This window comes from Oncorhynchus masou, chromosome 31 (genome assembly GCF_036934945.1).
Source record: "Oncorhynchus masou masou isolate Uvic2021 chromosome 31, UVic_Omas_1.1, whole genome shotgun sequence".
In the NCBI taxonomy this organism is placed as follows: Eukaryota; Metazoa; Chordata; class Actinopteri; order Salmoniformes; family Salmonidae; genus Oncorhynchus; species Oncorhynchus masou.
In genome coordinates this window covers 82,041,488-82,067,949 of record NC_088242.1, presented here as the reverse complement: position 1 = coordinate 82,067,949, position 26,462 = coordinate 82,041,488, and the positions used below count along the sequence as shown (strand labels likewise).

General features: G+C 42.3%; 1 protein-coding gene across 1 annotated transcript; it reads right to left on the bottom strand.

Annotated features, from left to right (window-relative positions):
• Positions 1–1,854: 1,854 nt before the first annotated feature.
• On the bottom strand, positions 1,855–17,693 carry LOC135524560 (transmembrane protein 161A-like). Its single transcript, XM_064952195.1, is given in 13 exon segments — positions 1,855–4,658; positions 4,661–4,900; positions 8,645–8,741; positions 9,229–9,403; positions 11,922–12,035; positions 12,130–12,273; positions 12,433–12,494; positions 15,289–15,469; positions 16,095–16,251; positions 16,370–16,461; positions 16,580–16,666; positions 16,883–16,986; positions 17,604–17,693. Coding segments are annotated over 13 exon segments (1,494 nt in total). The 5' UTR covers positions 17,607–17,693; the 3' UTR covers positions 1,855–4,620.
• Positions 17,694–26,462: the final 8,769 nt, after the last annotated feature.

Here is a 26,462-nt window from a genome sequence, read left to right as displayed (position 1 = left end):
AACCTAAATACAATGACATTGACATTTTTTATTGATTTCATGTTGAATTTACGTTAGTTGACAACACAACCAAATGTATATCAAAACTATACGTTGGATTGACATATGTGCCCAGTGGGTAGTGTCAGCGCTGGCAGTATTTATCAAAACAACCAATGGCTTTATACTTATTTTAATGATGTGGCTTCCTTTCAATTAGCAATATTTGATTTGTAAGTTATTTTGACCCGAAGGCTGTACATCTAATTGACTAATTTAAAAAACGTTGATTCAGAAGTCACAGCATTTCCTTTGATGTATATTTATCTGAAGACCGATAAAATGCTATCTACGACGTGTATCTTTCATGTGTCCATTTATCTAGATTGTTCCACTGAATACATCTAGTCACTCACTATCATGTCAAACCACTTGGTTCCAACTGAGGGGGGAACAAGAATGAAGGAACACTAAAACCAGACAAGCTTTATATAGCGTGCAGACAATAGAAAATGCCTTACAATAACAGCTGGACATCACATACAGTGAATATGTTCTTCCCTCTAGAGCATTTCCCTACAATTTAGAATAACCAGAATGAAATTGGCTAGAATGATCCCTCTCCCACCCATCAGCATGGCCTCTGCTCCCCAAATGAAAAGAGTCACAGGGGTGGTGTCTGGGCAGCTCCCCTGAGGATAGGGCCAGTCTGCAGGGCATGACTGAAGCCTCCGTTGTCTGGTCGCTGCCTGGTCCCTATAGCAACAGCCATGGTGGCTGCAGGCTGCAGACTGGGGGCCTCCAAACACATGCACATAATTAATGTGATTATATAGATATGTCAACCCTGTCACCTTCCAGTTCATTAAGCCAGACACTCTCCCAGACCTGTCAGAGGCTAGTAAAGGCCTGAATCTGCCTGGCCTTAAGAGCAGAGCAAGCCCCGCCACATAGGCCTTATACCAGGAGGAGCAATAGAGGGTAAGGTAGAAAATTCTCAGAAGGATGTCAAAGTACTCAGGATAGCCGTTTTGACATCATTGTAAAATGCACTGTGATCTGAAAAGCATTTTTTAAAGAAATTTCACTCAACAATTATAAAAAAATGTTGTCAAACAGAAAAAGATTGTTAGTGAAACAGACATTCAAGATCAGAATCTCAGCCATCCATAACCATGTTCCAATGTGTTATCTGGTCCCATCTAGTTCTGTGCTTGAGCACTATCGATATCCTCCAATGAAACATTCCCACCTCACCAGCACGTGAAGGCTCAGATAAGTCAGTCCCTCACTAAATCTTCAATAAATCATTGGGGCGGCAGGGTAGCCTAGTGGTTAGAGCGTTGGACTAGAACTTGAAGGTTGCAAGTTCAAACCCCCGAGCTGACAAGGTACAAATCTGTCATTCTGCCCCTGAACAGGCAGTTAACCCACTGTTCCTAGGCCGTCATTGAAAATAAGAATTTGTTCTTAACTGACTTGCCTGGTAAAATAAAACAAAAAAAATATTTTTTACAGTCAGCTCCACGGGCCTTTCTGGCTTTGTCACGTCTGAGGGAAGGTCATGTTCCTTAGCACTGTACAATAGCAAGCTGGTTTTACCAATATTATTTCACAATAATAATCCACAAAAATATACGATTTGAGAAATTTGACAAATTATCACATTGCTACAAAGCTATATGATATTGAACATACTACGATCAAAAAATCTAAATATACTTGCAAAAAAATATTTGTCTATATCAGATTGTTGAGACAGAATAAGTGCAAGGCAATTATCAATGATGAGAAAATAAAATCTGAAATTTACAATTTACTGGGATAATCAAAACATGTGATTTTGGCATACTAAAGATTGAAAAGAATCATAAAAATATTCAATTATTGTTTTATTAAGCCACACAACCAAATAGAAACACTTGTACACAACTAAAGTTAACGCCATGCATTCAGAAGTCTCTTAATTGTAAAAACAGCATCTTCACAGAAACCGTGAAATGATTAGCGAACATTCAATCAAATAAAATCGCACGTGCCATAAACCAAACGTACAGCAGCACGACACCTGTACCTTTCCAACACAATATGACCAGGGGCAATAGAGTAGAAATAAATACATTAAAAAAAACGTTGACACTACAATCAGTAACGCATTTCAGACCTAGGTTTAAGGTAAGCGAGATTTGTTCTAAGCCTACATCTGTAAATTATAGTTTGGCAGCAATAAAAGACAAAGTACCTTGTTCAAACAACTAACAAACTTTGCTGAGACTGAAAGATGGTTGATAACAGGTAAATTTGGCCAAATCCAGTCTGGGCTGGAGTGTTTTCAAATGATATATATAAATGTCTATCACCAGTCTACCATTTTACAGAGAAAAAAAAACATGAAAGAAGATCATATAATTGACTTAAAATCCCTGAGTTTCCAGGCACTTGGAATTCCTCTTTGAATCCCTTCATTAAATAAAACACAGTAACTGATCCTCTGTGCTCCGTTTTAAAAGGTGGGTATAAATGATTAAGGAGAATGAACAGGCGAGGCCCGAGTTTGATCAATCCATACACAAGTGGTGATGACTGCTACATACAGTGCCTTGCGAAAGTATTCAAACAAGTGGGACACAATCATGAAGTGGAACGACATTTATTGGATATTTCAAACTTTTTTTTAACAAATCAAAAACTGAAAAATTGGGCGTGCAAAATTATTCAGCCCCTTTACTTTCAGTGCAGCAAACTCTCTCCAGAAGTTCAGTGAGGATCTCTGAATGATCCAAAGTTGACCTAAATGACTAATGATGATAAATACAATCCACCTGTGTGTAATCAAGTCTCCGTACAAATGCACCTGCACTGTGATAGTCTCAGAGGTCCGTTAAAAGCGCAGAGAGCATCATGAAGAACAAGGAACACACCAGGCAGGTCCGAGATACTGTTGTGAAGAAGTTTAAAGCCGGATTAGGATACAAAAAGATTTCCCAAGCTTTAAACATCCCAAGGAGCACTGTGCAAGCGATAATATTGAAATGGAAGGAGTATCAGACCACTGCAAATCTACCAAGACCTGGCCATCCCTCTAAACTTTCAGCTCATACAAGGAGAAGACTGATCAGAGATGCAGCCAAGAGGCCCATGATCCCTCTGGATGAACTGCAGAGATCTACAGCTGAGGTGGGAGACTCTGTCCATAGGACAACAATCAGTCGTATATTGCACAAATCTGGCCTTTATGGAAGAGTGGCAAGAAGAAAGCCATTTCTTAAAGATATCCATAAAAAGTGTCGTTTAAAGTTTGCCACAAGCCACCTGGGAGACACACCAAACATGTGGAAGAAGGTGCTCTGGTCAGATGAAACCAAAATTGAACTTTTTGGCAACAATGCAAAACGTTATGTTTGGCGTAAAAGCAACACAGCTCATCACCCTGAACACACCATACCCACTGTCAAACATGGTGGTGGGTGCATCATGGTTTGGGCCTGCTTTTCTTCAGCAGGGACAGGGAAGATGGTTAAAATTGATGGGAAGATGGAGCCAAATACAGGACCATTCTGGAAGAAAACCTGATGGAGTCTGCAAAAGACCTGAGACTGGGACGGAGATTTGTCTTCCAACAAGACAATGATCCAAAACATAAAGCAAAATCTACAATGGAATGGTTCAAAAATAAACATATCCAGGTGTTAGAATGGCCAAGTCAAAGTCCAGACCTGAATCCAATCGAGAATCTGTGGAAAGAACTGAAAACTGCTGTTCACAAATGCTCTCCATCCAACCTCACTGAGCTTGAGCTGTTTTGCAAGGAGGAATGGGAGAAAAAAAAAATTCAGCCTCTCGATGTGCAAAACTGATAGAGACATACCCCAAGCGACTTACAGCTGTAATCGCAGCAAAAGGTAGCGCTACAAAGTATTAACTTAAGGGGGCTGAATAATTTTGCACACACAATTTTTCAGTTTTTGATTTGTTAAATAAGTTTGAAATATCCAATAAATGTCGTTCCACTTCATGATTGTTTCCCACTTGTTGATTCTTCAAAAAAAATACAGTTTTATATCTTTATGTTTGAAGCCTGAAATGTGGCAAAAGGTCGCAAAGTTCAAGGGAGCCGAATACTTTTGCAAGGCACTGTAGACTGAATTCCATGGGTTCATGACAATCGGTACGGTATTAGCAGAACTATTGGACGACCATTTTAAAAAGCTTCAAGAGCTTCTGAATCTGTCTAATAGCAAACTAGGCTGTAGTGTAGTGGTACCTTTTTCCTAATAGTAAAGTCTCATTTGCAGCATTTAACAATATTTTCTGATGAAAAATGAATAAGGTTAACACTGGCTTAAGAGAAATGTGTTAAGTAGCAAGGGACAGAGTTCAGTCCCCATTATACTGCATCTCCATCATAGTCCCCAGGCAGTCACAGGCAACGTCATCTGTGTCCCACAGGACAACAAAGTAGTAGTGTGTCAGAAGAAAGCCTCATGTGTTTGTTTTTTTTACATCCGTGACACCTTAGTTACAGTAAGACAAGAGCACCCATCCTGCCCTTCTGTTGTGTTAAAGAGTTTTACCTGCCTACATCACACTGGGCTTGTGTTAGCTAGGTATTGTGGATAGTGTAGTTCTGTGTATTCTTCCTCAGTTCTGCATGAGGTACTGGTGGAAGTAGATGCCAAACAGGCGGCCACCCACCAGGTAAGGAAGGCAAAGAGGCCTCTGAAGAAGAGTGGGGTGAGGACGGAGCGCAGGGCTGAGAAGCCCTCTGTCAGACGAGCCACCGTGGCCTGGATGTCCTCCTCCATGTACTCCACCCCATCCTCGTCCTCCTCCAGCCCTGGCAGGATGGGAGTGACCGTGGGCATTACCAGGGCAGGAGTCACCCCCGGAGCCTGCTCCGCACCACTCCATGAGAAGTCACCTGACATACAGAACAAAAACACAGCAGGAACAAAGGCCGTTACCACATGAGACATTCTAAATGAACAACTTACAGGCTACAAATACAGGTAACTGCCAAAATATAGGAAACACCAACATAAAGTGTCTTAATAAGGTGTTGGGCCACCATGAGGCAGAACAGCTTCAATGCACCTTGTCATAGATTCTACAAGGGTCTGGAACTCTTGGAGGGATGCGACAATGCTTTTATGAGAAATACCACCATTTGGTGTTTTGTTGATAGTGGTGGAAAACTGTGTGTCAGGCACCGCTCTAGAATCTCACAAAAAAGTGTTCAATTGGGTAGAGTTCCTGCGTACTGATACACCATGTCTGAAATGTCTCGCCTACTTTAACAGCATTTGCCCACAACAGAAACATTTTTAAAAAACGCAACAATTACATTTTTTTAAACTAAGTTAAACTCAAATAAGGAAATCTGAAGTTAACTGAAATAAATTAGGCCCTAATCTATGGATTTCAAGACTGGTAATACAGACTGCATCTGTTGGTCAGATGCCTTCAAAAGAAAAGGGTGTGGATAAGAAAACCAGTCAGTATCTGGTGTGACCACCATTGCCTCATGCAGCACAACACATCTCTTCAATGGCTGTGCAAAGTTGCTGGATATTGGCAGGAACTGGAACACGCTGTCATACATGTCAATCCAGAGCATCCCAAACATGATCAATGGGTAACATGTCTGGTGAATATACAGGGACATTTTCAGCTTCCAGGAATTGTATACAGATACTTGCGACATGGGGCCATGCATTATCATGCTGAAACATGGTGATGGCGGTGGATGAATGGCAAGATGATGTTCCCCAGGATTTGTTCACGGTACCTCTGTGCATTCAAATTGCCATCAATAAACTGCAATTGTGTTTGTTGTCCATAGCTTATGCCTGCTTATACCATGACCCCCCATGTGGCACTCTATTCACCACATTGACATCAGCAAACTGCTTGCCTACACAACGCCATACATTTGCCCGGTACAGTTGAAACCGTAATTCACCCATTAAGAGTACACTTCTCCAGCGTGCCAGTGACCATTTGCCCCCTGAAGTCAGGTCAAGACCCTGGTCAAGACGATCAGCACGCAGAAGAACTTCAGAGACAGTTTGAAAAGAAATTCTTTGGTTGTGCAAACCCAGCTTCATCAGCTGTCCGGGAAGCTGGTCTCAGACAATCCTTCTGGTGAAGAAGCCGGACGTGGAGGTCCTGAGCTGGCATTTTTACATGTGGTCAGCAGCTGTGAGGCCAGTTGGACGTACTGCCAAATTCTCTAAAACAAATGTTGAGGCGGCTTGCGGTTGAGAAATTAAACACTCAATTCTCTAGCAACAGCTCTGGTGGACATTCCTGCAGGCAGCATTCCAATTGCACGCTCCCTCAAGACATCTGTGGCATTGTGTTGTAACAAAACTGCACATTTTAGAGTGGCCTTTAATCGTCTCGAGCACAAGATGCAACCGTGTAATGATCATGCTGGGGATCTTTTAAGTCAGCTCACGAAACATTGGCCCAACACTTTACATGGTGTTTATATTTTTGTTCTGCATATACTTATGGTCAAAAGTTTTAGAACACCTACTCATTCAAGGGTTTTTATTTTTTACTATTTTCTACATTGTATAATAATTGTGAAGACATCAAAACTATGAAATAACATATGGACTAATGTAGTTGCCAAGAAAAGTCTTAAACAAAATATTTCTTCAAATAGCCACCCTTTGCCTTGATGACAGCTTTGCACACTCTTGGCATTCTCTCAACCAGCTTCACCTGGAATGATTTTCCGACAGTCTATGCTGAGCACTTGTTGGCTGCTTTTCCTTCATTCTGCAGTCTAGCTAAACCCAAACCATCTAAATTGTGTTGAGGCCAGGTGATTGTGGGGGGCCAGGTCAACTGATGCAGCACTCCATCACTCTCCTTCTTGGTGAAATAGTCCTTACACAGCCTGGAGGTGTGTTGGGTCATTGTCCTGTTGAAAAACAAATTGTCGCACTAAGCACAAACCAGATGGGATGGCATATCGCTGCTGAATGCTGTGGTAGCCATGCTGGTTAAGTGCGCCTTGAATTCTAAATAAACCAAAGAGTGTCACCAGAAAAGCACCCCCACCTCCATGCTTCATGGTGGGAAATACACATGCAGAAATCATCCGTTCACCCACACCGCATCTCACAAAGACCCAGCGGTTGGAACCAAAAATCTCCAATTTGGAGTTCAGACCAAAGGACAAATTTCCACCGGTCTAACGTCAATTTCTCTTGTTTCTTGCCAAAGCAAGTCTCTTTTTATTAAGTCTGCAATTTCTGAGGCTGGTAAGTAACTTGCATATCTGCAGCAGAGGTAACTCGCCGTCTTCCAATCCTGTGGCGGTCCTCATGAGAGCCAGTTCCATAGCGCTTGATGGTTGTTACGACTGCACTTGAAGAAACTTTCAAAGTTCTTGAAATGTTCCATATTGACAGATCTTCATGTCTTAAAGTAGTGATGGACTGTAGTTTCTCTTTGCTTATTTGAGCTGTTCTTGCCATAATATGGACTTAGCCCTATTTGGTAAAAGGCCATCTTCTGTACACCACCCCTACCTTGTCACAAACACACTAAGAAGGAAAAAGTTTCACAAATTAACCTTTTAACAAGGCACACCTGTTAAATTAAACGCATTCCAGGTGACTACATCATGAAGCTTGTTGAGAGAATGCCAAGAGTGTGCAAAGATGTCATTTACATTTACATTACATTTAAGTCATTTAGCAGACGCTCTTATCCAGAGCGACTTACAAATTATGTCATCAAGGCAAAGGGTGGCTATTTGAAGAATCTCAAATACATTGATTTGTTTAACACTTTTTTTGGTTACAACTTGATTCCATGTGTTATTTCATAGTTGATGTCTTTACTACTATTCTAAAAAAGTAGAAAATAGTACAAATAAAATCCCTTGAATGAGTAGGTGTTCTAAAACTTTTGACCAGTGGCGTGTATTAATCGTACTATATACACACACACACACACCCTCTTCAGAACGTACTATTTAGTCAAAATGAACACAGTAACCAAGAAATATCAACAAAATAGGCTCATCAATCCTGAGAATGTATCATCTAACGCACAATTGCGTTGATTCCCGCCATTTGTTCATTTGGGTACAGCGGGTCCCTTTTTCTCTATCAACGGATTATCAAACAAGCATGAGTCTGGAAAGTTAATTCTCTTCCTCAAAAGTGTACAGCAAAGTCTACTAAATGAAAAGCAGAAATGAGTATAACAATTTGTCATTTAAAAACAAACATACTAGATTTTCTAAATGTCACATTCTATAGAAAAACGACACTTAGGCATCTCAAAGGGGCATCTTTCAGTCACTGAGATCTCTTCTTCTAGCCATGGTAGCCCAAATAATGGGCAACTAGCCATCTCTATACATGACCCTAAGCATGATAGGATGTTAATTGCTTAATTAACTCAGGAATCACACCTGCGTGGAAGCACCTGCTTTCAATATACTTTGCATCCCTCATTTACACACGTATTTCCTTTATTTTGGCAGTTACCTGTAACATCAGGCATTATGGTGAAGCTGTTGGTAAATCATCATGACTCCCCATTTTTAAATTGTAGAATGCAGATTCTCAGCAGTCACTGAAGGCCTCACTGAGATTAGAGTTGTTGCTTATGTTGTTAGGTGCTGTACATGTCTTACCCAGGACCTTCAGAGCCAGGGTAGAGAAGAGGAGGAGTAGAACAGGGATCACGTACTGCAGGGTGACTATGGTCAGGTAGCAGAACACTCGGGTCACCTGGAAGGACAACAAAGACTCATGGATACAGGTTTCCTCTGTCAACTAAGGTTGGGCGGTACCTATATTTTCAAACCATTTCTGTACCATACCAGGGTATACGATATTACCGGAAGTGCAGACAAGGGGCGCTATTTCTAAAACAATTGAGGCAACAGGGATCTTGAGCCAACAGAGATTGTATGTCTCTGCTGTAAGCAAGAAGATTGATCTTGCCACTTAGCTAGAAATCTAGCCAATTAGCTAGAAAGTTAGCAAAGCAAATGCATAGCTGGAGCCCTGAGCTGGAGATAATTCGACACCTTAGATTTCTTATACTTACCTTATAGTTTAAGCAGTGGCGTAGCACGCCCTAGCCCAACCCCTCCGCCACCAAAAGAAAAGTGTATGTATGCATGCATAACTTTTTTTTTTAAACAGTATTGAAAATCATATTGTCCGTAATTTGAAAGACAAAATGGCTGGTTTAGAGGTTTAGGCATCTTACCTTCCTCTGGATGTCGATGGCAGCGATGCGTCCTGCCTCCTTCTTCATCTGGTCCACCCACTTCTGGGACAGGTTGAGGTAGGCCTGCATGTGGTAGCGGGTCAGGGCCAGCCTCAGGCAGCACAGCACCACCACCGTCCACAGACGAACACTGTCAAACATCACGCTTGACATACTGGGATAACACACAGAGACGTCAACACTAGGAGTGGAGCGGTTGCGGTGACTGCAATACCGCCACACTGGCAGTCATGACCAGTCAAATTCCACATGACCATTGAGTCACGTTAATCTCCTCTTATGCATTCTGGACATGTGTTGTTAGTACCCAACTGCTAATGGCAGTGAACTCAGATCTCTATAGTCCCTTTAACCACGGACATCAATGCAAATTGGATCTCAAATCATAGCAAACACTTATCAGAACAGTTTTTAAAACCCACCTCACTGATCGATCAATTTGAAGAAAAATTCAATAACAGGTTGAAACTGAGTGGAAAACATGGTCATTGTGGATGTTGTTTCAAAGCCAAACAATGAAGTGGACAGTGCTTTCTAAGGCGATGATCAATTCAAAACACCCATACACATATTAGACCTTATGGATACATATAGGCTTGAGCCCAAGCCCGAAAACCCTGAATGAAAATTATTTTTCCTTATACAATACATAGCTGATAGCTTACCGCTTACAACACACAGCAGATTTCTTTATATATATTTTTTTATTATACATTGAAGAATTTTTTGGGTATATAATTAATTGGTCTAGCCAATACTCCAAAATTAAACACATTATACTAGTCACCTTTGAGAGTGGACTATATACTTATGGATACTGGAAGGAAGGACTGGTTACCTTATGCTATCCATGAGTCTGGGAAAGTACACATAGGCAATACTGTTGGTTCATTGATTGTGCAAGGCGGCTTACAGTTAAATACAAATTCACAAATTGTAGGCTGTTATATTTTCATAATGAATAGACTGACACTTTCTTTAGCTACACAATCTCACCACTGTGCATTTCCATCTCCTCGCGCTCCCCTTAATTCCTTTCGAGAGCGCAGAGATCGGGACTGTCAGTTTAATTAAATAGGTTATTGTAAAAACATTTTACTACCTATATTCCTTAACAGATTTAACTTGCCTTATCAAATTAAGCACTAGAGAGCTGCAAGAACATGGTTGGAGAGCCCATGGCATACAAAGTGTGGGCGCAATATCACCTGTCACGCAGCAAGAGGCTGCATGCTCCTCAAATAGTGGCTGTTGCTTGGAGTGAAATAAGTGTTATAAGCCCAGACATCTCTATATGCAATCTTGTGTGAAAGCAGAGTTGAGATGGTTAATTAATTAACGGTCAATTACCGTGAGACCGGCAGTCAATTGCATGACAACCAGCTGACTAAGTTTCATGACCGCCACAGCCCTAAGAAGGAATGAGCACAAGGGTACCAAACAGTCATAATTGTAATATTTCATCATTGAAGTATAGGAAATCAGGGGATGCACAAGAGTGGAATACAGCAAGTATATACATACACTACATGACCAAAAATATGTGGACACCTGCTTGTCAAACATCTCATTCCAAAAATCATGGGCATTAACATGGAGTTGGTCACCCTTTGCTGCAATAACAGCCTCCACTCTTCTGGGAACTTTCCATTAGATGTTAGAACATTGTTGCGGGGACTGGCTTCCATTCAGCCACAAGACCATTAGTGAGGTCGGGCACTGATGTTGGGCAATTAGGCCTGGCTTGTAGTCGGCGTTCCAATTAATTCCGTTCAATGGGGTTGAGGTCAGGGCTTTGTGCAGACGAGTCAAGTTCTTCCACACCGATTGACAAACCATTTCTATATGGACATTGCTTTATGTATGGGGACATTGTAATGCTGAAACAGGAAAGGGCCTTCCCAAACTTTTGCCATAAAGTTAAAAGCACAGAATTGTCTAGAATGTCATTGTATGCTGCAGCGATATGATTTCTGTTCACTGGAACTAAGGCACGTATCCCGAACAATGAAAAACAGCCCCAGACATTACTGTTGGCACTATGCATTGAGGCAGGTAGTGTTCTCCTGGCATCCACCAAACCCAAATTCATCAGTCAGACTGTCAGATGGTGAAGCGTGATTTCATCACTCCAGAGAACGCATTTCCACTGCTCCAGAGTCCAATGGCAGCGAGCTTTACACTACTCTTGCCTTTATGCATGGTGATCTTAGGTTTGTGTGCAGCTGCTCAGCCATGGAAACCCATTTCATGAAGCTCCAGACAAAGTTATTGTGCTGACGTTGCTTCCAGAGGCAATTTAGAGCTTGGTAGCGAGTGTTGCAACCAAGGACAGACAATTAAGAGCTTCAGCACTCGGTGGTCCTGTTCCGTGAGCTTGTGTGGCCTACCACTTCGCGGTTGAGCTGTTGTTGCTCCTAGACGTTTCCACTTCACAATAAAAGCAGGTATAGTTGACCGAACTGACTTGTTGGAAGAGTGGCATTCTTTGGCGGTGCCACGTTAAGTCACTGAGCTCTTCAGTAAGGCCATTCTACAACTATGAATATTGCATGCCGTGTGCTCGATTTTATACACGTCAGCAACGAGTGTGACTGAAATAGCCGAATCAACTAATTTGAACGGGTGTCCACATACTTTTGTACATATAGAGTACCAAGACACACACTTACAGCGTGACCGAGGTCTTCCCCATGGGAGCGTTCCCCAGGAAGTCCCTAGCGATGGGTTTGATCCACAACACGATCACCACCACTGGAGCCAGAAAACTAATGTGCAACAGAATCCTACAGGAAGCAGAAAACACCGAACAGAAACACATCACTAGTAGAGCCAAGTGGATGTTTGGTTTCACAGCTAAATCTGTGTTAGTGTTCTTACTGGATGAATGGGCGGTCTGAGTTCATCTGAACTGCGTCCAGGTGGGTCTGGGCTAGGCGGAGGCCAGGGAAGGCCAGCAAAGCACCAATAAAAGCACAGATGGCAGCCAGACCCAACTTCACAGTCAGCTTGGTCACCGGGACTCTGATGGGAGTCCAAATATAATAAACATGAGAACATTTGCCAACACACAGATCACTAAAAGCATATCATCAGTCCATGAATGACTATTCTATGGACCCAAGTTGTGATTTACATATTTATTTTAAATAAATTTAAGCTGTCCAATGAAAAGATACTTACGACCACTCAGCAAAGCCTTGCTGTTTTGCGAAAACTTCAAGGTTGTCAAAAAGACTTAAAACCTGCAATACAAAAGCATAAAAATTATACAATTAACTAAACAAATCACTGTTAAATAATATGTTTTTTTTAATACAAACACAGTACAGAACTTTAGGGACACCTGTATGGGATCAATATCATGCCAAATGTATTGTGAACACAGCATGCATTTTGTATTCGTGTATCATGAGCTGTACAAATAAGTACCAACCCACAAATGTAAATCACTATCCACAAACAAACACCTTTTGATTGGTATTTGTAAATCGATATATTGCATTAGAATTTTTTTAGAACAGCAGATACGCAGGTCATTTCCAAGGACCTTAAGGAAAATGACTGCCATAAAGATTAGCACAAACATGACAGATACGGCAAACCTGCAACTCCATATTTGGAAGAGCTTAGGTCACCTGATTTTGTCAGGGATTTGACAAGAAAAATACAAAAAGTTAAGCCTTAAAAAGCGATTTGTAGTTGTAGAGAGAGGGGGGGGGGGGGATTTCTATAAATCGCTGGCAGCCTCTCGTTCGGCCATGTTGATGCCTGCCTTTCAAGGCTGCAGAAATTATAGTATGGTAACCATATGTGTACAATGTAAAGAATCGAAACCCTAGATTACTCTATATGTGCAACACTATTGCAGTGTACACCCGTTTGTAAAGCTCACCGCAAAAGTAGTCTATGCCATATATGGGCGATGAAGGGGTATACACAATACATTTGGCATATTACTGATCCCATACACCTGCTCTTTCCATGACAGATTCACCTGGTCAGTCAATGATCCCTTATTGATGCCACAATTCCACTTCAAATCAGAGTAGACGAAGGGGAGGAGACAGGTTAAAGAATATATTTTAAGCCTTGAGACATGGATTGTGTAAAGTTGAAGTCAGAAGTTTACATACACCTCAGCCAAATGCATTTAAACTCAGGTTTTTCACAATTCCTGACTTTTAATCCTAGTAAAAATGTGTCTTAGGTCAGTTAAGATCACCACTTTACTTTAGAGAGAATGATTTAGTTCAGTTGTAACTTCTTTCGTCACATTCCCAGTGGGTCAGAAGTCTACATTCACTCAATTAGTATTTGGTAGCATTGCCTTCAAATTATTTAACTTTGGGCAAACATTTCAGGTAGCCTTCCACAAGTTTCCCACAATAAATTGGGAGAATTTTTGCCCATTCCTCCTAACAGAGCTGGTGTAACCTAGTCAGGTTTGTAGGCTTCCTTGCTCACACGCTTTTTCAGTTCTGCCCACACATTTTCTATAGGATTGAGGTCAGGGCTTTGTTATGGCGACTCAAATACCTTGACTTTGTTGTCCTTAAGCCATTTTGCCACAACTTTGGAAGTATGCTTGGGGTCATTGTCCATTTGGAAGACCCATTTGTGACCAAGCTTTAACTTCCTGACTGATGTCTTGAGATGTTGCGTCAACATATCCACATAATTTTCCTCCCTCATGATGCCATCTATTTTGTGAAGTGCACCAGTCCCTCCTGCAGCGAAGCACCCCCACAACATGCTGCAGCCACCCCCGTGCTTCACGGTTGGGATGGTGTTCTTCGGCTTGCAAGCTTCCCCCTTTTTCCTCCAAACATAACGATGGTCATTGACAAAACAGTTCTAGTTTTGTTTCATCAGACCAGAGGACATTTCTCCAAAAAGTACAATCTTTGTCCTTATGTGCAGTTGCAAACTGTAGTCCGGCTTTTTTATGGCGGTTTTGGAGCTATCGCTTCGTCCTTGCTGAGCGGCCTTTCAGGTTGTTGATATAGGACTCATTTTACTGTGGATAGATACTTTTGTACCGGTTTCCTCCAGCATATCCAAGAAGTCCTTTGCTGTTGTTCTGGGATTGATTTGCACTTTTCACACCAAAGTACGTTCATCTCTAGGAGACAGAGCGCGTCTCCTTCCTGAGCGGTATGACGGCTGCGTGGTCCCATGGTGTTTATACTTGCGTACTATTGTTTGTACAGATGAACATGGTACCTTCAGGCGTTTGGAAATTGCTCCCAAGGATGAACCAGACTTGGAGGTCTAAAATAAATTCTGAGGTCTTGGCTGATTTCTTTTGATTTTCCCATGATGTCAAGCAAAGACGCACTGAGTTTGAAGGTAGGTCTTGAAATACACAGGTACTCAAATGATGTCAATTAGCCTATCAGAAGATTCTAAAGCCATGACATAATATCTCTAATTTTCCAAGCTGTTTAAAGGCACAGTCAACTTAGTGTATGTAAACTTCTGACCCACTGGAATTGTGATACAGTAAATAATCTTTCTGTAAACAATTGTTGGAAAAATTACTTATGTCAAGCACAAAGTAGATGTCCTAACCGACTTGCCAAAACTATATAGTTTGTTAACAAGAAATCTGTGAAGTGGTTGAAAAACTTGTTTTAATGACTCCAACCTAAGTGTATGTAAACTTCCAACTTCAACTGTACATGTGCCATTCAGAGGGTGAATGGGAAAGACTAGATTTAAGTGCCTTTGAACCGGGTATGGTAGTAGGTGCAACAGTTTGAGTGTGTCAAGAACAGCAATGATGGGTTTTTCACACGCAACAGTTTCCTGTGTATCAAGAATGGTCCACCACCCAAAGGACATCCAGCCAACTTCACAACTGTGGGAAACATTGGAGTCAACATGGGCTAGCATCCCTGTGGAACGCTTTCGACACCTTGTAGAGTTCATGCCCTGACGAATTGAGGCTGTTTTGAGGGGGAAAAGGGGGTGTAACTCAATATTATGTAAGTGTTAAATGTTTTGTATACACAGTGTACATCCCCATGGGACTACTGTAGTAGGGGTTAGTGTCGTGGACATACCAGGCTCCAGGCCAAACTCCAGGTAGTCTTCTCTGACCACTAGCACCAACATGGCCACCAGCAGAGATAGGAAACCAAAGGCCAAGCACACTGAACGCTCACCCCCCTCATCAGACCGGAAATAGTGGCCCATCAGGGAGTGGAGGGTTTTTCTGTGAGAGAGGGTTAAGGGCAACACAGGGACAATCGGGCAGTCCCTCAACAAACAACTCCAATCAAGGAGGAGCACAACATGTGCATCTGAGTGTTTTTTTGGCAACCGTGCATGTTTGGGTGACACGCTATACTTCCTGTTGCAAGTTTCATACTGTTTTTGAATGGGCGTCAAGCTTATATCATCAAATTCATGAAAACTTGCTCACTTAAGACATATGTCAAATTATATTTCTGGATTAATTTACTTCAACCTGATGACGTTTCATGAAGGTTTGACTGAATTTTTATTTTTTCCATAATCAAAAAGCAAATTAATTCAAAAATACAAATATCATTTCACATACTGTATCTTAAAATTACCACGTTTTCATGATTATAAGCTTGAAGCCCATTCAAAAACAGTACGGGACTTGCAACAGGAAGTAGGCGGGACTTTCATAGGGTTATTGATGTATACAAGGAGCCCACTTTGTAGAAATTGACACCAACAGTGTTTACATGGTGATAACATTGACAAGTACAGTGAGTACAACTTAAGTCTTAAGAATAAGTTAAATTCCATTTTCAAGTTAAAATTGTAATACAACTATGGGATCTCAGAGAAGGTGAACGGAAGGATACAGGCAGCAGAGAACAGTCAGCACACACCAGAAGGCCCCAATGTGGACCTCCATGGCAGGGTCAACTACACAGAAGTAGCCCTCAGTGAAAAGGTAGATGCCCATCGCATACACTGCAAAGTCAATCAACCACTGGTACTCCAGGAAGAATCGCAGTACTGAGAATGGGAAAGGAGAGACAAAGCAAAACTATTGTAAGGAAAAGATAAGGCCTAAATGCAAGGGCTTGGAGGGCATTTCAGTCAGCAGTAGTGGTCATGCTTTTGTTTTATTTACCAAGGGCATCAAGGACACCAATTGGAGCTTTTTCTAAGTTAAGGTCGATGTCCTTCGGCACTGTGAGAGGCTTGCTGTCCCCATTCTGTCTCCTACAAAGAAGAAGTCAGCAAACCTTCCCTGTAACAGCACAGTCTACTATCATAACAGTGATACAAAAGAAAAGGCACCAGTTATACTGTATCATCATGCCCCCTCCTCAGCTCACACCTGTCTCTCCTGCTGGGCTTGCTGGGTATCTGTTTGCCTGCCAGGGCACACAGCTCTCCTTCAGAGGGGTGTTTGAACCGGAATAGACTGAAAGGATCAAGTTATATTTGTTTTAAACATATATACATTGCAAGTAGTTGGCTAGTAGTACGACTGTTGTTTTACTCAAATCTATTCACTATGATTAGGCAATTTCTCCTACCCTCATGATCTAACAAGGAATAACTCCAAACCACTATCAGGATGTCTCTACACCCAACCTCCAAATCCACTTCTGCATGGCATTTGTGTACATTACTTTACCTGCCATTGCATAGAAGCCAGCGGGCAAAAGAGCAGTGTGGAGTCATTCTCTGCATGATGCTAGCAGCCAGCAAGCTGACCACCAGCTGCACTCCAATTAGCGCCTGTTCAGACAGACAGAGACACACACCTTGTTAATCAAAGTAACTACAGTACAAAAAGGGGTCAACCTAACGTTTGTAGACAACCAACATTGAGTTTCCTGAGAATGTTTTCAACCGACAACTGCTGCGTGTCTCAAAGGTGTCGCTACTACACGTGTCGAGAGTGGGGGGTGCCCTCCTACAACTGTCAGTCATTCAACTTTTCAAGGAAGGAACCAAGTCCTCTTAAGCCAATGAAAGAAATGACCCAAGATAGCCATGACATGGGGAAGTGCTAGCTTTGAAGGTTACCATCCATGCTAGCAGCCCAAGTAAGCTAGCTAACGGTGTGCAACGTGTCCATGGCTAATAGAATGCAATAGCAATGTATGCTAACTTCAAACTGACATATAGCCAACTCTCAATTTGAAGAGAACCGGAAGCAGTAACTGTGACCAGTAGCGACATTTTACCGGTAGCTGACATTTCTAAGCTAGTTACCTAGCTATTTTGAAGCCAAAAAGTACCTGCCGCAGAGGCTAAACGCTATAACAACAAGCATTTGAATTAGCTAGCGAAGCATTACATAATGGTTGCAAGTGGACACAGATGAAACTTTGAAACTTCTAGCTACTCACCATCTCTCTTCAACGAACTGAAGTATATGTTCGTAGTGTTACGAACATATACACATGTGTAGTGTAAGTGTCTTGACAACTGATCAAAGATGGCAGATAAATTAAGATTGTTCACTGTCCGTTTACCATTGAACATAAATTGTAAGTTCAGGTCTACTTAACTGACACCAATGCAATAGCAGATGGGTCTGGTCTTCTTAGTTAATTGACTTTCATTTAAGGGGGGACACTTCCTTTTCCGTCTCTGAGCTGATGACATTATGCTACTGTAGGCAGGCCTGGATTTGGGTTCCACAAACCGCAGAAAACAAGCGGTTTCATTGGCTCGAATAGATGTCTGTTCCCGATTTCTTTGGATCCCGTTACAAACTATGCCAAAAGTGGTGGAAGACGCATAGTAAAAATATACCTCAATCACAATAATAATGTATTTTCTAATGTAGGAAATAAATAGTTGAACCTGCTTAGCAATAAAAAAAGCCTTGTTTTATAGATACTGTATCATAAAGCCAAGTACACGTAGACTACTTTCACAGCTGTCCAAACCAATCACACTGTAACTGGGCTTATTATTGTGGGAGTTGTAGTTTCTCATACAAAGTGATGAGACGCTTAGTCTGTTCGCTATATTTTGCAGTTTTAGCAAAGATAATTTACAAACTTTGGTTTTAAGATGACAGGAACCAAAGTGTGGGTCAGTGTTTCTCAGTGGACCCTAATTAGGGATGAACATTACAAATGTATAAATACACCTAGTACGATTTTATTGAGAAAGCACGCCACTTTTGTCAAAATTGAACATATGCAGCAGGTTATGAAAATGAACGCATGAAGTTAGGAAAAGGGTTAGCTAAAATGCAAGAAGAAAAAAATCTACTTTTGACATCAATTTGACCGAAGCTGTATCGCTTCTCGACATGACCAGCGAGTACCCATACCAAACCATATTTGATAGTACTGCAGGTGAGACTTATGAACACTGAACAAAAATATAAACTCAACATGTAAATTGTGTCCCATGTTTTGTGAGCTGAAATAAACGATCACAGAAATTTTCCATACGCATGTATTTCTCTCAAATTGTATGCACAAATTTGTTTACATCCCTGTTAGTGAGCTTTTATTCTTTGTTAAAATAATCCAGCCACCTGGTAGGTGTGGCATATCAAGAAGCTGATTAAACAGCATGCTCATTACACAGTTTCACCTTGTGCTGGGGACAATAAATGGCCACTCTAAAATGTGCTGTTTTGTCACACAACACAATGCCACAGATGTCTCAAGTTTTGAGGTAGCATGCAATCGGCATGTTGACTGCAGGAATGTCCACCAGAGCTATTGACAGATAATTTAATGTTCATTTCTCTCCCATAAGCCACCTCCAACATCATTTTAGATAATTTGGCAATACGTCCAACTGGCCTCACAACCGCAGACCGACCACGTGTAACCACGCCAGCCGAGGAACTTCACATCTGGCTTCTTCACCTGCGGGATCGTCTGAAACCAGCCACCCGGACAGCTGATGAAACTGGAGAGTATTTATGTCTGTAATAAAGCCCTTTTGTGGGGAGAAACTCATTCTGATTTGCTGGGCCTGACTCCCAAGTGGGTGGGCCTATGCCCTCCCAGGCCCACCCATGGCTGCACATCTTCCCAGTCATGTGAAATGCATAAATTAGGGCCTAATGAATATATTTCAATTGACTGATTTACTTATATGAACTGTAACTCAGTAAAATTGTTGAAATTATTGCATGTTGAGTTTATATTTTTGTTCAGTATATGTAATAAAATGTTTCATTAAAGTTTGGCTACATTTTCAGGTGCCTCCCTTATGTCAGCATCGGTTTTGACATGATGGGCTGAAGCCAATATGAATATGCTATCACCTACACTTCTACATGTAGGCTAATTATTTATATACATTTACATACACTGATGTCTTTCTTAACAGTATAGCTACTGTTTTTGATTTTCAAACCAATTTAATTGGATATTTGGGTTAATGGCCTTGGTGCCCTAGCAGATGTTGTTTGTGCCGTGGCAGATGGGCACCTCTTGAAGACTAAATGGCCTTGCCTCTAAAATCACGAAATTCCAGGCCTGCTATATACACTCGTTGTTGAGTGCACCTTGTGCTGGGGACAAACTGGTGTCAGCGCTCTAAAATGTGCTTTTTTGTCACACAACACAATGCCACAGATGTCTCAATTTCTGAGGGAGTGTGCAGTTGGCATGCTGACCGCAGGAATGTCCACCAGAGCTGTTGTTAATTTCTACCATAAACCACCTCCAAATTCATTTTAGAGAATTTGGCCGTACGTCTAATCGGCCTCACAACCGCAGACCACGTGTATGGTTTCGTGTGGGCGAGCGGTTTGCTGATGTCAATGTTGTGAAGAGTGCCCCATGGTGGCGGTGGAGTTATGGTATAGGCAGGCATAACCTACAGACAAGGAACACTATTGCATTATCGATGGCCATTTGAATGCACAGAGATACTGTGATGAGATCCTGAGGCCCATTGTAGTGCCATTCATCCACCACCATCAACTCATGTTTCATGCATGGCCCCATATCACAAGGATCTGTACACAATTCCTGGAAGCTGAAAATGTCCCAAGTTCTTCCATGGCCTGCATACTGCCTTCATTTTGTTAACTGACTTAGTTTTGCTAACTGCCTTAACTTTGCTGAACCCCAGGAAGAGTAGCTGCTGCTTTGGCAGCAGCTAATGGGTATCCATAAGAAATACAAATAACAATACTCAATAGACATGTCAACCGTTGAGCATGATTGGGATGCTCTGGACTGACGTGTACGGCAGCATGTTCCAGTTCCCGCCAAAATCCAGCAACTTCGCACAGCCATTGAAAAGAAGTGGGACAACATCAGCCTGATCAACTCTATGCGAAGGTGATGTGTCACACTGCATGAGGCCTCATGGTCATACCAGAAACTGACTGCTTTTCCGATCCACGCCCCTACCTTTTTTGTAAGGTATCCGTGACCAACAGATGCATATCTGTATTCCCAGTCATGTAAAATCAATAGATTAGGGACAAATTAATTCATTTCAATAGACTGATTTCCTTGTATGAACTGCAATCTTTGCATGTTACGTTTATATTTGTGTTCAATATACTTAAGGGTTATTTGTGTGTTTAGAGATGTGTTGTTGCTGTGCTAGTAATTTGTTTGAAAGCCATTTGAGGACCACCAATGTTTGGGGTGTGGTCAATTGTACTCAAAGGTATGTGTTTGTTTATTCAAGTGTGACATTTAAAGTGTTAAGTTATTCCACAGTAATGATGTATTTTATTGAAAGTTCATTTCATGAGTTTGGAGAGTGTCAGAAGGGAGTGTTTTGACTCAAACTCTTTCTTTCTTCAGAGGTTTTGTCACTGTTTTTGGTCCTACACATACAGTTGAAGTCAGAAGTTTACATACACCTCAGCCAAATACATTTAAAATCAGGTTTTTCACAATTCCTGACATTTAATCCTAGTAAGAATTCCCTGTCTTAGGTCAGTTAGGATCACCACTTTATTTAAGAATGTGAAATGTCAGAATAATAGCAGAGAGAATGATTTATTTCAGCTTTAATTTCTTTCATCACATTCCCAGTGGGTCAGAAGTTTACATACACTCAATTAGTATTTGGTAGCATTGCCTTTCAATTGTTTAACTTGGGTAAAACGTTTAATTAAGGTAGCCTTCCACAAGCTTCCCACAATAAGTTGGGTGAAGTTGGGTGTAGGCCACCTTGCTCGCACACGCTTTTTCAGTTCTGCCCACAAATTGTCTATAGGATTGAGGTCAGGGCTTTGTGATAGCCACTCCAAGACCTTGACTTTGTTGTCCTTAAGCGATATTGCCACAACTTTGGAAGTATGCTTGGGGTCATTGTCCATTTGGAACAGCCTACCTGATTAAATGAATGTGAAATAAAAAATAAATGCTTGGGTTCATTGTCCATTTGGAAGACCCCATTTGCGACCAAGCTTTAACTTCCTGACTGAAGTCTTGAGATGTTGCTTCAATATATCCCCATAATTTCCCTCCCTCATGATGCCATCAATTTTGTGAAGTGCACCAGTCCGTCCTGCAGCAAAGCACCCCCACAACATGATGCTGTCAACCCTGTGCTTCACGGTTGGAATGGTGTTCTTCGGGCTTACAAGCTTCCCCCTTTTTCCTCCAAACATAATGATGGTTATTATGGCCAAACAGTTCTATTTTTGTTTCATCAGAACAGAGGACATTTCTGCAAGAAGTACAATCTTTGTCCCCATGTGCAGTTGAAAACCGTAGTCTGGCTTTTTTATGGTGGTTTTGGAGCAGTGGCTTCTTCCTTACTGAGCGGCCTTTCGGGTTATGTCGATATAGGACTCGGCATTTGGAAATTGCTCCCAGGGATGAACCAGACTTGTGGAGGTCTACATTTTGTTTCTGTGGTCTTGGCTGATTTCTTTTGATTTTCCCATGATGTCAAGCAAAGAGGCACTGACTTTGAAGGTAGACCTTGAAATGCATCCACAGGTACACCTCCAATTGACTCAAATGATGTCAATTAGCCTATCAGAAGCTTGTGAAGCCATACATAATTTTCTGGAATGTTCCAAGCTGTTTAAAGGCACAGTCAACTTAGTGTATGTAAACTTCTGACCCACTGAAATTGTGATACAGTGAATTATAAGTGAAAAGATCTGTCTGTAAACAATTGTTGTAAAAATGACTTGTGTCATGCACAAAGAAGATGTCTTAACCGACTTGCAAAAATTATAGTTTGTTAACAAGAAATTTGTGGAGTGATTGAAAAACGAGTTTTAATGACTCCAACCTAAGTGAATGTAACCTTCCGACATCAACTGTAGTTGTATGGACTTGGTCAGACTTGGTCTAAAGTCTATGAAGGCACTGTTGTATTGGCAGTGATGAACCATCCAGAAGCTGTAGAATTGAGTACACCCTTTATTCTCCAGCAGCTATAGAACTGAGAACACCCTGTATTCTCCAGAAGCTGTAGAAATGAGAACACCCTGTATTCTCCAGAAGCTGTAGAACTGAGTACACCCTGTATTCTCCAAAAGCTGTAGAACCGAGTACACCCTGTATTCTCCAGAAGCTGTAGAACTGAGTACACTGTGTATTCTCCAGAAGCTGAAGAACTGAGTACACCCTGCATTCTCCAGAAGCTGTAGAACTGAGTACACCCTATACTGTAGAACTGAGTACACCCTGTATTTTCCAGAAGTTGTAGTTCGGCGGGAGTGACCCCAGAAGTCTCCTGCAAGGCAGAGTTCAGTGCAAAGCGAAATTCAGGAAGATGCTGATCCCACCTTGTGTGCTGATCCCCCTCTGATGAAGCAATCATCCCCTTCAAGGTTCGGTTTACCCTCTCGGCCAGGTTGGTCTGAGGATGGTAGGCTGTGGTCAGCTTGGCAACTACACCCCAGTAGGTACAGAGCTCTTTGTATATTCCTGATATGAACTGCGGACCTCGGTCAGAGAGGATTTGGTCTGGAATCCCGAATCTGGTGAAGACCTCCCTTCGCAGAATTAGAGCAATGGCTGATGCAGTGGCTTTGCGGAGGGGAAACAACTCCGCCCAGTGTGTGTAGTAGTCCACTACCACCAATAAAAATTCATTCCGGGTCCCCCGGCTGGGAGGAAAAGGTCCCATGAGGTCAATTCCCAACATTTCATTTGGATGGTTCACCACGGTCTGCTGCATTTTCCCGGCAGGTCTGCCAATGTCTGGTTTGTATTTCTGGCAGACTTCACACTGCTGTACAAACATCCGGGTATCAACCCGCATGCCTGGCCAGTAAACCACGTCTTGTAGTCTTCGGTAAGTCTTAAAAACTCCAAGATGGCCATTCATGGGATAAGCATGATAAACTTGGATTATCTGGTCACTCAATGTAGAAGGAATGAAGATGCGATAATGGGTGCTGTGTATTCCATCTCCTTTTGGAGTTTTTCGATACACTTTATCCTGAATTATGCTATACTTATCATTGAAGCGACTCTTGGAGTCTTCTTCAGACAGACTCTTGTGGATCGCCATGATGGCAGCATCCTTCTGCTGTGCTCTCCATACACTCTCATCATCCAGAGGAAAGGAATCATCCAGACATTTAGCGGTAGTGTAAGTGCTGCACAAGGGAGGACAAACATTGGCAGTCTCTGTAATCCGAGAAAGGGCATCTGGTACAACATTCAGTTTTCCTTTGCGATACTCAATGATGAAGTCAAACTTCTGCAGTCTGATAGACCAGCGAATAAGACGGCTGTTGGTCTTGCCTGATGCCAGAACCCACTGCAGAGCAGCGTGGTCTGTGACAACGGTGAAGATCTTCGCCTCCAAGTAGTAGCTCCATTTCTCCAAAGCCCAGACCACAGCGTGGCACTCCCTTTCAGTCATTGAATAATTCCACTCGGCTGAATTAAGGGTGCGACTTGCATAGGCAAGAACTTCTTCTGTTCCAAGTCTCTGTTTGGGCGGCAATTCTTTAGCGGTATTTATTAGAGAGGGGTTAAGAAAGATTTTGTTCGGGCACCAGACAGGTATTAACCATGCCGAAAGGAAAATAGTAGATTAGAGAGAGTACCACTACCAGACCCACACACTTCAGCAGAAGAGACTGTGAGTGTAGCCTGTTTACCAGATAGCCAATGGAGAGAAAAGAGAATACACACCCTATAAATCCCACATCACAGCACAGGGGTATCCCCACCAAGAATACCTAATACAATAATAATAATAATAATAATAATAATGGCAGAGCAATTGAACAGAAACTTCATACAAGAAAGAACCCAGTCATCAACAGAGGATTTGCAATAATCTGTATATCTTCCAGTGGAGGAGTGCAGAGGGTATGAATGTGGGGGCTATTCATAGACACAAAGGCCTTAAAAATGTCCACAATCTTCTCTGCCATGTCATTAGTACACCCCACCTCAATACAGTTCAAATAACAATACACAACTTACAAGCAACCTCACTTTTAACTCAAATGTCCACCCAAATACTTCTGGCAGGGCAATAATAGTCCAGCTCTAATGAACTTCAATGGGAAGTGCATTTGAGAAATAGAAAGTCTGGTTGCAGGGTAAAGCACTGGAACAATAGCAGGAAGAGAAAGAGAGAAAGAGAACAAGAGAGATCTTAGCTGTGGTCTTCAGGCTTGCCGGTGTACTGTCTGACCCTCCAATGGTTTGTTGGTTTGTATGTCAAAGCTTCGCAACAATGTTGCTACTAATCCATGCGATCCATAACCGGCGCGGTCCCAAACAATAACATCCATGACCTAGAACTGTCACACCGATGATTGAGTTAAATACTTTATAAACTACACACGCTGAAAATAAACCAAACTTCCCTGCTGGAAGATGACACCGACAGAGCCCCCTCTAGGCGTCCGCGGGTGACCAGCAGGTTATCCAACCGGATGGACAAATCCACCAGTTGGTCGAAGGAGATGTTGGCCTCCCTGCAGGCCAGCCCACGTCGAACGTCCTCACGCAGGCTGCACCGATAGTGGTCGATGAGGGTCCTATCGTTCCAGCCTGCTCCAGGCGGCCAAGGTCCGGAATTACAGGGTCAATTCCTGGGCGCTCCTCGTCCCCTGCCTCAAATGGAAGAGCCGTTCTCCCGCCACTCTCCCTTCGGGCGGATGGTAAAAGACGGCCCGTAAGTGACGGGTGAACTCCTCGAAGGGGTCCAACACCGCGTCATCTTTTCCCACATGGCGTTTGCCCACTCCAGAGCTCTCCTTGAGAGGCATGAGACGAGGGCAGACACTCTCTCCCTTCCCGAGGGAGCTGGATGCACAATGGCCAGGTAAATGTCCAGTTGTAATAGGAATCCCTGGCACTGTGTGGCCATCCCATCATACTCCCTGGGAAGGGAGAGACGTATCCCACTGGGACTGGCTCCAGATGGGATGGGTAGAGGCAACCCCGGTTGCGCTGGTCGAGGCACTGGAGAGACTTCCTGTCTCTCCCAGCGGTCCATAGTCTGGACAACGCGATCCATCATGGCACCAAGATGTTGTAACATAGCTGAATGTTCCTGGACGCGCTCCTCGACTTCTCTAACCCGGGTACCTGCTCCTGCTGACTCCATCGTTGGTGTGTAATTCTGTTAAGGCGCAGGTGCAGAAGAGCAGAGTAGAGTAAACAGGCACACTTTTATTCCGGTCAAAAACTAGGCACAACGTGACATCTAAGTGCCCAAAAAACACGGAACATGAAATCTTAAGTATAGCGCGTGAACATACACCATTAATAATAAACAATTACACACAAAGACATGGAAGGGAACAGAGGACTAAATACATGCAGTGTGATTATGGAATGAAAACCAGGTGTGTATGAAACAAGACAAAACAAATGGATATATGAAAAATGGAGCGGCGATGACTAGAAAGCCGGCGACATCGATCGCCGAACGCCGCCCGAACAAGGAGAGGAGCCGACTTCGGCGGACGTCGTGACAAGTTTACTGATTCTTTACAAGGAAACTTTAGCTATAGTATTTTCATGAACTATTATTATTATTATTTAACCTCCTGACTGTTTCACTAAAAATGTGCCTAGAACATGTAGTTTGATTTTTACATTTGGTTGTAGGTGGTCAATCATGTTGCATAATAATGCATCTGGCTGATTCTTGTGTTCTGTCAGTATCTTTCTGCCCATGTCTTCTAATTGTCTTTAGATCTGTCTGTCCTTGGCTAATTTTCACATTCTTTGTCTGTGCTTAGTTTCATCCCTGTCTTAGTTCCGCCCCATGCCTTCTGAAGACCCTGAATGCCTCACTTATAGGCTCTGCCTAATGATAAT